The sequence below is a fragment of the Rhinopithecus bieti genome, unplaced genomic scaffold (assembly GCF_001698545.2).
Source record: "Rhinopithecus bieti isolate Rb0 unplaced genomic scaffold, ASM169854v2 scaffold_30732, whole genome shotgun sequence".
Lineage (NCBI taxonomy): Eukaryota > Metazoa > Chordata > Mammalia > Primates > Cercopithecidae > Rhinopithecus > Rhinopithecus bieti.
In genome coordinates, this window is record NW_016814045.1 from 4,880,874 (window position 1) to 4,894,949 (window position 14,076).

Below are 14,076 nucleotides of genomic sequence, written 5' to 3' on the forward strand. Positions count from 1 at the left end.
TGCAAGGTTGGTTTAACATTCAATAATTGGTCAGTGTAATTAATCACATTAATAGAATAAAAAGAGAAAAAATATAATCATTTCAGTGGATGTATAAAAATAATTTTATGAAATATAATTGTTCAGAGCTTCTTAAAAGAACTCACTATTTTACTAGATGATTTGTTTCTTCTGAATTCCTCTTTAAAGCTACAGGTGGTGCTTTTTACTTTGAGCTGATCACTTTTTAGGTCCCCATCCTTACTTCTTGTTTTTCATACCCTTGTAGAGTTTTCCCCATATAGGAAACCCATGCTTGAGATCTGCTCACCAGAGTTACAGAGCTCTCAGGGAGGGGACTCAGAGTTCTAACCATCCTCTTCCCCTCCTTTTTTCCTAGGATGACAACATCATGAGGTCTCTCCAGCTGTTTCAAAATGTCATGTAACTGGTGACACTCAGCCATTCAGCTCTCAGAGACATTGTACTAAACAACCACCTTAACACCCTGATCTGCCCTCATTCTGATTTTACACACCAACTCTTGGGACAGAAACACCTTTCACACTTTGGAAGAATTATCTGCTGAAGACTTTCTATGGAACCCAGCATTATATGGCTCAGTCTCTGATTGCCACCTCTTCCTCCTTCCTCTTCTTGAGAGAGACAAGATGAAATTTGAGTTTGTTTTGGAAGCATGCTCATCTTCTCACACTGCTGCCCTATGGAAGGTCCCTCTGCTTGAGCTTAAACAGTAGTGCACAAAATATTCTGCTTACATGCCCCCAGCCCACTGCCTCCAAGTCAGGCAAACCTTGGTGAATCTGGAAGCAAGAGGACCTGAGCCAGATGCACACCATCATCTGATGGCCTCCCAAACCAATGTGCCTGTTTCTCTTCCTTTGGTGGGAAGAATGAGAGTTATCCAGAACAAGTAGGATCCGTCATGACCAGATTGGGAGAGCCAGCACCTAACATATGTGGGATACGACTGAATTATTAAGCGTGGCATTTTCTGACGACCCAAACTGCCCATGTCATTTGTTTCCAGAAACAAGGACCAATAATTCTCTCACAGTGGCATTTGTGCTGGTAGTGCAAGTCCTTCAATATGTCCAGGAAGGGAGCCATTGCCCAGTGGTCCATATCTCCACCACATCCCCTGCTTGAGCCCAGCGCTGCATGTCCCTACCGAGAAGTCCAGAATGCCTGCAAATTGCTGTAATTTTATACCATGTTCTAACCAATAAACAGAACTATTTCTTACACTCTCAATCACTTCTTCATGACTCCGTTAGGTAAGAGAGGTAAGCTGTGAAAAGGGAAGGCTAGTCCATTCACTTGACATCCAATTATTAGTGCAGTTGTTCCTCTGTATGTGTGAAGGATCGGTTCCAGGACTCCCCATACCAAAATCTGCAGATACTCAAGTCCCACAGCTGGCCCTGAGGAGCTCGTGTTTTCAAAAAAGTGGGCCTCCATATACGCAGGTTTCACATCCTAGAAATACTGCATTTTCTATCATGTTTGGTTGAAAACAATCTGCATGTAAGTGGACCCATGCAATTTAAACTCATATTGTCAGAGGGTCAACTGTACTTACATTGTGCCAGGCCTGTGCCAGGCAATGAATCCATCCTCCCCAGCCACTAAGCCATCCCCAGCAAACATCCGACCCAAATGCAAATGCAACTTCAAGACAAGACCCTTCACAACACTTTGCTTCCAAAAAGATTGCCACCTCTAAGACCCTCGGATATGAAAAGTCTGGAGCCCCTGTGGTGTGAGTGGGAGTGCAGAGATGAAGAGGATAACAGGGCCTCCTGCTGAGAGATTTTGGGGTCTAGAGGATGATCAAGCAGCTTCAGCCTATAACCAGCAAATGATTACTCATGTTGAACACTGTGGGTCTTGGTTTCCCCATTTGACATCACATTTAAAAGATTAAAAGCTAACAGTAGCATTCTGGGAAGGAAAGCAATTTACTGAAGCCCTATTTTGTGCCAGGTGCTGCACTAGGGGCTTTATATACATTATCTTATTTCATGCTCATGTGGAGTATTCCAGATGGTAGAGTCCTGGGCATTCCAGATAGTAGAGTCCTGGTTGTACGGAAGAGGTTGCTGAAGCTCAGAGAGGTAAGGGGGACCTGCGTAAGGTAGCACAGCTGATAGAGACTCCATAGGGAGACTAAACTCTTCTCACTCTATTACAGACCCTTCCTATAAGGGGATTCTGCCTCACCCCAAGGATGAGGATACTTCCCACAAATCTCATTCATCTGAAGTCAGTTCAGAGAGGCATCGGTATTCTTTGAGTCTGTGTAACAGATGGGGAAACAGATGCAGAGAAGGGAAATGTCTCAGGCAGCCGTGGGCACTGGCAGGGGCAGCCCACCAAAACATCTCCTGCATTCATGACACATCTCGCTCAGATGGCCATTGGCTGCAGCCTCTTATGGTTGGAAACTGTAGGTGTGATGATGAGAATTTGTTAGATAGTCCAGACCTGTTCCTCTGTTTGGGCTTCCTGCATGTAGCCATGTGGTCCCTTAAGGCTTCTGGGCACGTGGCTGGTCCCCAGCAAGGCATCCACTTAGGCCCAGGAGAGGATCTGTTCCTGAGACTCTTCCCATATGGGGTCCTAACCTGCATCTTGAGGCTGTATGATGTCTACCCTGTATCTACAAGATGTATGTCTACATCTTGTAGGCTGTATGTTCTCTATCCTGGCTGCACATCAGAATCACCTGGGAACTTTGAAAAATGCAAACACCTGGGTGCCACAGCAGACCAACTGAAGGAACATCCCTGAAGGTGGGGACCTGGGCATCAGAATTCTTTAGAGGCCACCCAGGTGGGTGCACTGGGCACACAGGGCTAAGGTGGCGAACTGACACATCTAGAGCTGGGAATGAAGTGCATGGTCTGAGCCATGCCCCTGGCCACAAGGATCAATTCAGGGATAGGCTTGAGACCCACACTGGTTCAAACAACCTGAATCTCTCCAAACTTGTGCTGGGAATGATGAGACAAAGATGTCCTCCCTCACCAGACATGAATGAGAACGCACACAGCCCTAAGACATGCCGGCAAGTATTTAGGACTTCTGAGAGTTAATTTAATAATCAGAGGGTTAATAAGCCAGACATCACATGAGGCAAGGCAGAGAGATGGAAAAAAAAAAAAAAAGCAAGCAGAAACAAGCCTTTGATGATATCATTGATCTGCTAGATCAAGCTGCTTCTGAAGCTGGACATACCTCTGATCTTTTCAGATGCCTGTCTTAGGTGCCTGTATAAGGTCTAAATCAGGCCGGGAGTGGTGGCTCATGCCCATAATTCCAACTTTTTGGGAGGCCGAGGTCGGTGGATCACCTGAGGTCGGGAGTTCCAGACCAGCCTGACCAACATGGAGAAACCTCATCTCCACTAAAAAATACGAAAATTAGCCAGGTGTGGTGACAGGTGCCTGTAATCCCAGCTACTCAGGAGGCTGAGGCAGGAGAATCACTTGAACCTGGGGGGTGGAGGTTGCGGTGAGCCGAGATCGCGCCATTGCACTCCAGCCTGGGCAACAAGAGCAAAACTCTGTCTCAAAAAAAAAAAAAAAAGATCTAGGTCAGTGGCTCCCTTCCTTCCCCACTGGCTGCATGTCAGAATCACCTGGGAAGCAGAATAGGGGAATTTTTTTGAAGTGCCAAATACCTGGGCCTTATCCCAAATGAATTGCATCAGAATATCTAGAGGTGGGGCCCTGATCATCAGTATGCTTTAAAGGCTCGCCAGGTGATTCCAGTGTACACCTAGGGCTGCAAACTCCTGCTCTAGAGGAGAGGAAGGACTGGTACCCCTCTCCATGTGTTTGCCAGACCATGAGTAAGACACCAGCATCAGCCCTGGGCACTGAAAACTGAGAAGAAAATCAGCAGCTTAGGTATTCAGAGAGAATTCATTGTGGAAGGGAGTTTTGTTTTGTTTTGTTTTGTTTTGTTTTTTGAGACAGAGTCTCACTCTGTCGCCCAGGCTGGAGTGCAGTGGTGCGAACCTGGCTCACTGCAAGCTCCGTCTCCTGGATTCACACCAGTCTCCTGTTTCAGCCTCCCGAGTAACTGGGACTACAGGCGCCCGCCACAACGCCCGGCTAATTTTGTATTTTAGTAGAGGCGGGGTTTCACCGTGTTAGCCAGGATGGTCTCGATCTCCTGATCTCGTGATCCACCCGCCTTGGCCTCCCAAAGTGCTGGGATTACAGGCATGAGCTACCATGCCCAGCCGGAAGGAGGTTTTAAAAGTAGTCCTCAGATGGATAAACAACAGAAAGGGAGATGGTTGTCCTAATGAACAGCGGGGAAAGGACACATTGCAGCAATGATAGGGTATTGGCCTTATCTCCCGCTTGTCTTCTTGGAAGGATCCTGCCCCTCTTGAACCGTCCAACAAATTCTCACCATCACGCCTGCTGATGGGGACTCAACTATGCAGCAGGTGCTATGGCCACTTTGCCCAATCCCCTTGGTGCTCACCATCACCCTACAGGTAGACTCAACTGCTGCCAAGTGCAATCACCCGAGAGTTTTTGTCTGTGACTCTAACCATCACAGAGTGTGTCCATGACAGCCCGCTATGTTTTGGGTATTTGACTCTCTAAGCCTCATGTTGACATTTATCTCCAATGTTGAAAGGGGGCCTAAGAGAAGGTGTTTGGGTCATGGGGGCAGATCCCTCAGGACCAGATGAAGGCCCTCTCTTGGGGCTGAGTGAGTTCTTACTCTGTTAATTCCCTCAAGAGGTGGTTGTTAAAGAGCCTGGCATCACCACCACCACCCACGCCCTACTCCTCACTTCCTCTCTCACCGTGTGATCTGTGCACACCCAGCTCCCCTTCATCTTCCACTACAAGTGGAAGCAGCCTGAAGCCCTCACCAAATGCAGATGCCAAATCACACTTTCCAGCCGCCAGAAACATGAGCCAAATTAGTATTTTTTTCTTTATAAATTATCCAGCCATGGGTGTTCCTTATAGCTATACAAATGGACTAAGACACAGGCCCATTCTGCCGTGGACATGCCAGGCCAAAGAATCGGGTTATTAACACCTCCTAGGAGAAGCCCTTGGCCAATGACTGATGAGAGAGTTGGTGGACAAATACCCCAAATCCCTCTCCTTTCAGCAGGAAGAAAGCTGAGGTCTCTTCTATACCATCTCCTAGACTTCCCTGGTAGGACTGAGCCCCAGTTGCTCACAACAGTAACTTACAATGAATAAGACAGGCATATGTCCTGCTTTCATAAACCTCATATTCTGGCAAGAGCAAACTGATGACAAATGAAATTATTTTAGATGAAATGGCATGAATAAATGTGTGACATGGCAAAGAGTATACAGGATGGCTGTGGGCTACTTTAGAGGGGTGGAGAGTAAGGCTTCTCTGAAGAGCAGACCACTGAGCTTGACATGATTTGGATCAGGGGGTTCTCCATGGACGTCTTTCTTGAGTCTCATGACAACCCTGTGGGGCAGGTATCCTAGGCACCTATTTTCCAGATGAAAAAAATGATGCCCAGAGTCATAGAAGGACTTACATACACAGCAGGAAGTGAGCTTAAAAGTCTGCCAAGCTCCAAAATCCATGCCCAGCTTTATTTCTTACAGAGCATAAAGACCATTCTCCACCTTCCTAAAACTAGCTCTGATGATATACAAACACCAGAAGGTGTTAGGAAGCAGATGCTATGAAAACTATTAGTAAAAAGCAATGAAAACAAACCCACAAATCTGAGCCAAATTACTCCTCCTGTAAAAGGAATCATGCCAAGGACATGTGCAAAGATGGCCATATGGGTTTCTTAGAAGAGTTGAAATATGTCCTTCCACATCAAAATAAGGCTCATCCTAACTGGCAGACCTCAGCAAGCCCTGCACTTTGCTCCATTACCTTACTGGGAACCAACAAAGCTCAGAACTTAAAGACTGCAGGGAACCCTAGAGGCAGCCAGCCCCACCGGGTAGGAATCTCAAGACCCATGATACGCTACAGGTCCCATTCTAGAATAAAACATAGGGACCAAGGCTAAGCCAATCATTACCTCCCATGCCTCTGGCCACAGTGAAATTTTAGGAATAGGCTTAAACCCTAAGCTCATGCAAATAGCATAGAATGTTAGGGCTTTTACTGAGAACAATGAGAGTTGCTCATTGTCCTGCTGGACATGAATGAAAAACACAGCGCCCTGGGACCTATAGGCCACCATTTTCTAATCCGCAGGGAAGACAAGTTAGAAATGTAGGTAAGCGACCACAGTGATCAAGGCAGAGGGATGAAAGAATGGGTTGCTGATGTCATTGAACTGTCGATCAAGCTTCATCTGAAGTTACATTTACTTCTAGTGTTCATTGCACATATCCATAAATGTCAAGAAATCCGCTTTTTTTTTTTTTTTGAGATGGAGTCTCGCTCTGTTGTCTAGGTTGGAGTGCAGTGGTGCGATCTCGGCTCACTGCAACCTCCGCCTCCCGGGTTCAAGCAATTCTCTTCCCTCAGCCTCCCAAGTAGCTGGGATTACAAGTGCGTGCCACCACACCTGGATAATTTTTGTATTTTTAGTACAGACAGGATTTCGCCATGTTGGCCAGGTTGGCCTCAAACTCCTGACCTCAGGTGATCTGACCACCTTGGCCTCCCAAAGTGCTAGGATTACAGGTGTGAGCCACCACACCAGGCCAAAATTCACTTTGTAAAGGCAATTCTAGTTGAACTTTCTGTAACTTGCAACCTGACACTTTCCATTAATAAGCCCCATGTTCTAACCCTCTGGTGTTTCTTCTGGCCACTTTATTCCCCACCACATTTCTCCAGCTACATCTCATCACTCTCTACTCCCAGCAGGAAGCCTGCCAACTCCAGTCTACCCCTTCCGCCCTCATCCCAAAGCCCAGTCAGGACCCCTCATCCAGACTAGTGCAGATGAGAAACATAGGACTGCAATCCTGTATCACCCTTCCCTCCAGTGTGAACCATATTCAGCTGGTGTTCATGAGAATGCCTACAGCGGGGTAAGGATTTTGAGGCAGGGGTTTAAGAACAGAGAGTATGCAGTCCACCCCAACCCACTCCCTGCCCAACCCGAGGGCCAAAGCCCCTTACTGTCCACAATGACACAGAATAGGCAAGTGCTGGGGGAGAGCTGGGGAAAGACAGTTGTGGATTCTATGCAGAAGAGCAAGAGAGGACACTAAACTTACTGTGGTCGACAAAGAAAGTAAAAGGAGGAAAGAACGAAGCGGGGAGCTGAAGGGGGGAGGGCAGAGGAGGAACGAATAAAGGGGATAAAGTCCTTATGTAGTAAATGCCAGCCCACCGTGATGGCAAATTTTATGCGTTAACTCAGCGAGGCCATGGTAACCAGTTTTTAGTCAAACATCAGTCTGTTTGGCATTGCTGTGGAGGTGTTTTTCAGCTGAGATTAACATTTAAATCAGCAGATTTTGAGTACAGCAAGCTATCTTCTATAATGTGGGTGGGTCTCATCTAGTCAGTTGAAGGCCTCAACTGAGAGAACGGAAGCCCCCAAGGAAGAGAGAACTCTGCCTCCAGACTGCTGGATTCACAACATCCAGGGACAACGGGACAGCAACATCAACTCTTCCCTGGGTCTCGATTTTAGACTTGCCAGTCCCCACAATCACAAACCCATTCCTTAAAACAAATCAGTCTGGGGGTGTGTCTGTCTGTCCATCTGTCTCTCTCTACACACACACACACACACACACACACACCCTGTTAGTTCTGTTTACCTGGAGAACCTTGACTAATACACCCATTAAAACCAAAATATGTCCTTCAGGGTGTTAATGTTTGATTGAGGAAACATAGAAGTTTAACAACTGTTATCACGCTGGGCATGGTTTGTAATCCCAGCATTTTGGGAGGCCACAATGAGAGGATCATTTGAGCCCAGAAGTTCTAGACCAGCCTATACAACACAGTGAGACGCTGTCTCTACAAAAAATGAAGAAAATTAGCTGGGTGTGGTGGAGCACACCTGTAGTCCTAGCTACTCTGGAGGCTGAGGCAGAAGGATTGCTTGAGCCCAGGAGGTCAAGGCTGTCACGAGTCATGATCTCACCACTACATTCCAGCCTGGGTGATAGAGTGAGACTCTGTCTCAAAAAATAAAAAATAAAAAAACTGTACCAAAATTAGATAATTCTAGATAACCGAGAAGGAACTGTGCAAGGGCACTCTGATGAGTGCTCAGAGCAGGGTGGACAGCAGAGGGACAGAGGGACAGCATTTCTGGAGCAACTCCTACTGTCAGCGCCTAAGAATAGCACCTAATTTACTATCACGACCACCCTCTGACACAGAAATAGAAATAAACTACCCATTTTCCAGACAGGGAGAGCTCAAGGTAAAGCCACCAGCCCGAGGTCGCGCTGCCAGTAATTAATGAGTACAGAACTTAATAATGATAATGATAATGACCATAGCAACTTTTATTCCGTGCTTATAATGAGCCAGTCACCACTCTGAATGCCTAATATAAATTATCTAATTAATTCTCACCGAGAAAAAAAATCCTGTTTCATTTGATGTCGCACTTTATCCACAAGGAAACCGACTCAGACGTAATGGAGACAGGTTTCAGGTCAGCAGGTCCAATCCCAAAGCCCATTCTATGCGCACCCCTAATCTAGCTACCTCCGACTCCAACATAGGCGTTTTGTCTCCAACACCTCCGCACTGCTGTTCACACAAAGGGAGGACAACCCCGGGGGGTTCTGGTAATCCTGGAAGGCTTCCTATCAGAGGTGGGCCGGGAGGAAGGAGGGCAGGAGAAGGGAAGTCTTGCGAAGGGGAGTGGTGTGCGCGGAGCAGAGGCTGCAGGGATGCTGAAGGCTGATAGACGGGCCGGGGCGGAAACGGGACACCGCAGAATGGGACAGGCGGGCTGGGATGCCGGACGAAGGAAACAGGCCTGCCCGGCAGGTGGCAGAAAGCCACAGAGGGGCTCCGAGGAGGTGGTGTTGTGAGATGGCGCTGCAGGCTGGAAAGGGGCTACAGGCAGTGTGCCTCCAGAGACCCCAAGAGAATAGCTTGGGAGGGACCGTGGGAAACTCAAGGAACCGCACCACCCTCGCGGACCACCTGAGAAAACAGGGGGAGTGGGCGAATGAGTAGACCAAAGTACTCATGACGGGGCAGGAGCAATGTGAGAGACTCTGGAGGACCATGGAGAGAACGTGGTGACCGATGGAGACGGATGAAAACCTTGCCGCGGGTGTGAGTCTAAGGCGCCCCCAGGCCCCCCAGCGTGTGAGCGGCTGGTGCTGTTCGTCATTGCGCCGCTAGATGGAGCCGGCGCCCCGTCGAATGCGCAGGGATCCGCTGCATGGATCTCAGGACCGGACCAGGGAGCCAAAGCGGGACCCTCCAGGGAGCCAAAGCGGGACCCTCCACGGCGCCGGACACCAGCGCAGCGCTGGACGCCAGCACAGCGCTGGCTTCAGGGCGTGCGCCCCTGAGCTTGGTTTAACGCTCTGCCACCACGGCCTTGAAATTCACAATTTGTGAACAAAGGGACCCACTTTTTCATTTTTATTTTTTATTTACATTTTATTTTATGTTTTATATGTTATGCTGTGTTGTTGGGTATTATTGAACGGGTCTCGCTCTGTCGCCCGGGCTGGAGTACAGTGGCGCAATCATAGCTCATTGCAGCCTCCACCTCCCAGGCTCAAGCCATCTTCCCACCTCAGCCTCCCGCATAGCTGGGACTACAGGCGCACCACCACGCCTGGCTAATTTTTTGTACAGAGAGGGTTCCCCATGTTGGCCAGGCTAGTCTCAAATTCCTGACCTCAAGTGATCTGCCTGCCTCAGTCTCCCAAAGTGCTGAGATTACAGGTGTGATCCAGGGCGCCCGGCCCCACCTTTTCATTTTTGCACTGAACTTGGCAAATTATGGAGCAGGTCCTGCCCAGGGCTTTCCGTTTCCAGCACTTTCACGCCTTGACTCATTTTCCCTCCCACACCGCAGTGAGGAGGTTAGGATCCCATTTTATAGACTAAGAAACGAACGCTCAGAGAGAAGAGACCTGTTTAAAATCACATGCTGGCCCTTGATGGAGCAGGGCTAGAAGCCACATTTGTGACCCCAAGTACAGAGCTCTTTCCCACCCACCTAAGAGGCTGTCCCCTGGCAGGCAGGGTCCCACCTGGAAGACCAAGATCCTCGCCCATGCCCAGTAGGGAGCCTCCTTCAGGCCCAACCCTGCTTAGGGATAGCTTAGGGTGAGCCAGGGCATCCGGGCTCCAGTTGCTCAGAGGCTGGGGCAGGGCTGGGACAGGTGGCAGAGCTGTTCCCAGAGTCTGTTTCTTCTGATGACTGGAAACTCCCTGGCAGCCAGGAGGAAGAGGCAGTCCTCGGAGCCCAAACTGCCAGTCCTGGCTCTGCCTCCTGGACCGCCAGCCACAGACACTGTCGGTCAGAAGGACCTTCCCTCGGGGCAGCTGCCCCATCACGGAGCTCCCGCACACAGAGTGGGAGGGAGGAAAGGGGCCTGGCTTCCAAGTGAATGAGACAGACCAGAGCTGGAGTCCTGGCTACCCGCATTCCAGCTGCACGCCCTTAGGCGGGTGGCCCCTCTGAGCCTTACTTTCATCAGAAGTAAACTAAGGATCACATGCTCGGGACTGCTGCAGGGAGGGTTGCATAGTGAAAGCACCTGGCAAGTTGCAGCGACTTCATAAATACTCCTTCATTTCCTCTCGGTTTCAGTCACAAAGGCAGCTGAGTTGTCTGCTCTGGAATCTCCCCCTGGGGGATGAAGCACAGAAGCCTGCTCTGGGGGTCACAGACTCTCCCCTAAGCAGGGTGGGGACAGAGTGCTCAGTGAGGGGAGGGTTGGAGGGCAAGAGAACCGTGAGAAATGTGGTCCAGCAGGCCAGACCAGCCACCTGGGGGGAGGCCACTGCGGGTCCGGTCCGGAGTGACCTGCCAGGCGGCTTTCCACGCTGGTTACGGCTGCAGACTAGCAGATGCGCTGAGGGAGGCCAGGCCATGGGGCAGGAGGAAGACAACAGAAAGATAGTAATACTCGCATTGCCCCATGTGGTCATACAACCCCAAGCTGGTGCCAAAGCCTTCCCCTCACTGCGTCCTCACCACCCCACTTTACAAATTAGTGACCCAAGGTCAAGAGAGTGACACAAAGACTTGGGCCAGCCTCCTAATTTTTGAATCAGTGATCACCCTGGTATTGCAGAGTCAGGGCCCCAGACCATGGGACAAAGGGGCAGGAAAGGCATGATGTCCCTCCTCGTTCCTCCGTCTGCCAGCTCCACAGAGCTGGAGGTGGGGACTGGGGTCAGGAATCAGGGACCGGAGAACAAAAGGTTCCTGTCATCCCAGGGCCTGTGCCCTCCTCAGAGTGCAGTGGCTTAGCTGAACCAGGATGGAAGGTTGTCCTGAGGCCCTTGGAGTCTGAGAGGCTGGACTCCAGCCCCACTGCTGCGATGGACTTGCTGTGTGACCTCGAGAACATGAGTCCCCCTCTCTGAGCCTCTGTCTCCTCATCAATGAAACAGGGCTGATAATCCTCACCTCACAGGATTGGATGGTATCGGGACGGCGTGTGGGTTTCACAGTCGGTCAGACTGACTTCAGACTCCAGCTCTGCCCTTTATTCACTGTATGATCTTGAGCAAGTCTTCACCTCTCCATGCCTCAGTTTCCTCGTCCAAAAAACAAGGATGTTAAGACCTTCTGCCAACTGGACACATGGCTCATGTCTATAATCCCAGCACTTTGGGAGGCCAAGGCGGGGGGATTGCTCAAGTCCAGGAGTTCTAGACCAGCCTGAGCAACTTAGTGAGACCTCAACTCTACAAAACATAAAGAAAACTAGCTGATGATGGTGTGCATCTGCTGACCCAGCTACCCAGGAGGCTGAGGCCGGAGGATTGCTTGAGCCCGGGGTTTCAAGGCTGCAGTGAGCCATGATTTTGCCACTGCATTCCAGCCTAGATGAGAGAGTGAGACCCTGTCTCAAATAAAATAAAATAAAATTTAAAAAATAAAATAAAATATAAAATAAAATAAAGAAAACCTCCTGCCTAGGATGTTCTAGGATGTTGTAGAGATTCAATAATGTTAATCTCCCCAGGAGAGATGGAGGCTGGAGGAAACCAGGGCTGCATTTCACTACAGAGGTCACCCAGCATCTGGCCTGGCGCCTGCCCCAGCGCCCAGGCTTATCCAATGCCCACAGGGCCAACGGTGCAGAGGCATTCCTGCTGTCACCCAGCAGCCTTTCAGGAATGAAAGTTGTCAATCAGAACGGGCAGCAACATTAACCAGGCCACATCAACGATGAAAAGACTGTGAATTATTTGAAGTATGTATCTAAGAGACAGAAACCTTTCGTTCCATGAACTCAGAATCTTTCAAAGGCTCATGTATTCCTCCTCACAACAGTAGCTACCAAAACACTTGGACAGGTGACTTAACCTCTCTGCCTCAGTTTCCTAATCTGTAAACCACAGAAATGCTGTTCAGACCTCCTTCAAGAGAACCTGCTTGACCACGTCTTGAGTAAGGGTTCAGAGTAGGGGTGACAATGTTCCTGTGGTCACCCCACTCCACCCCAGGGAGAGGAGCTGGGATGGCTGCTGCAGAGGCCTGGCCACCAAATCCCCCAGGCTGTGCCCAGAAAGGGACTGGCCACCAGGGACTTTAGTTCCAGGCCATTCCTGCTGGACACTGAGTCCTCCTAACAAGCGACTTGCTTCAAGGAGGGTAGTTCCCCGCAGTGCTGTCTGTGGCTCTTTCTACCCAGTTTTTCCTTCTACAGATGCCAGACCCACACCGACCCTCCGCCTTTACCTTCATGGACTTCCTGCCTGATACATCTCAGGGACATCTAACCCCATCTTGGCATCTGCTCTTGAAGGGCCCTGACTGGCACAGGGAGTGATAGCAATGCCTGCTGCACTGAGCCATTGTGAGGACACAAAGCAAACTGCTCAGAACACATGGGGAGCACAGCCTAAGTGGAAGAGCTGGAACAGTCACCATGGACCACATCCACTCATGGGTTTGTCTGTTGGTAGAGGTTTAATTGGTGTTTCCTTATATACCTAAAGAAAAGTAGTTTCAGGCCGGGTGTGGTGGCTCATGCCTGTAATCCCAGCACTTTGGGAGGCCAAGGTGGGCAGATCACTTGAGGCCAGGAGTTCAAGACCAGTCTGGCCAACATGGTGAAACCCTATCTCTACTAAAAATACAAAAGTTAGCTGTGTGTGGTGACAGGTGCCTATAATCCCAGCTACTCAGGAGTGTGAGGCATGAGAATTACTTGTACCTGAAGGCAGAGGTTGCAGTGAGCCAAGATCATGCCATTGCACTCCAGCCTGGGAGACAGAGTAATACTCTGTCTCAAAAAAAAAAAAAAAAAAATTTAAAGAAGGAAAAGAAAAGTAGTTTTAGCGAAAGAAGGTATTTCTCTTGCAATGTAAGCCAGTTTCACCCAGGCCACCAGAATTGCCTCCCTCAGAAGCAAGTATCTGCAGAAGATCCAAGATAATTTGCGCGAGGGTTAGCTCCCACCTTTGCTCCAAGAGACACTGGCCCTGCTGCTGAATGAACAAATTGTGTTGGGCTGTATGCTCATGCCTCCTCCTCTGGATCTTGGCTCCCTGGCAGATGAGTGCAGCTAGGCCCTGGGGTCCTTCCCAGCTGTAGCATTCTAGGATGAGGACGGAACATTGGCCTCTGTCTGTGGCCTCAGAGGCAGCCAGCTGCCTCTCCTCCCTCCTCCAGCTAGATCTTTTTTTGCCACCCACTCTGTTGTGTCCTGGGTGTGTGAAGGGGCTGCGCTTGGCTGCCTTTTCTTTTGTCTGGAGATGACAGTCCACAGACCACGAAGGAAAGGCGGGAATGATGGTTTGCAGAGGGAAGGCAAGGGGAGCTATTTCCACCTACTTTGGCCTGGTAATGGATGAGCACATGGGGAAGTTTCAGCATTTCAATAAGAAGTTGCTTTCACCTTCCTCTGCCTTCCTCCAGAAGAAGCGCCCCGATCCGGTGGAACC

The 14,076-nt window shown here is 49.5% G+C and overlaps 1 protein-coding gene and 1 long non-coding RNA gene across 9 annotated transcripts in view; one reads left to right on the top strand and one right to left on the bottom strand.

The window, feature by feature from the left end:
- The window catches only part of KCNIP1 (potassium voltage-gated channel interacting protein 1), a 394,968-nt gene extending 393,714 nt beyond the window's left edge, over nt 1–1,254 (top strand). For all 3 annotated transcript variants that reach the window (XM_017849415.1, XM_017849416.1, XM_017849414.1), the window contains one exon: nt 380–1,254. In XM_017849415.1, coding sequence (XP_017704904.1) covers nt 380–427 — 48 coding nt within the window. In that variant the 3' untranslated portion in view covers nt 428–1,254. The remainder of the gene's footprint in view (nt 1–379) is intronic.
- The window catches only part of LOC108513609 (uncharacterized), a 96,658-nt gene extending 83,717 nt beyond the window's left edge, over nt 1–12,941 (bottom strand). For 4 of the 6 annotated variants that reach the window (XR_001880953.1, XR_001880952.1, XR_001880951.1 and 1 more), the window contains exon 1: nt 12,869–12,939. This is a non-coding gene — a long non-coding RNA (uncharacterized LOC108513609). Of the gene's footprint in view, nt 1–10,709; nt 10,802–11,587; nt 11,719–12,868 lie in introns of all 6 variants that reach the window. The other 2 variants (XR_001880955.1, XR_001880956.1) reach the window with 2 other exon arrangements.
- Between the last annotated feature and the right edge of the window lie 1,135 nt (nt 12,942–14,076).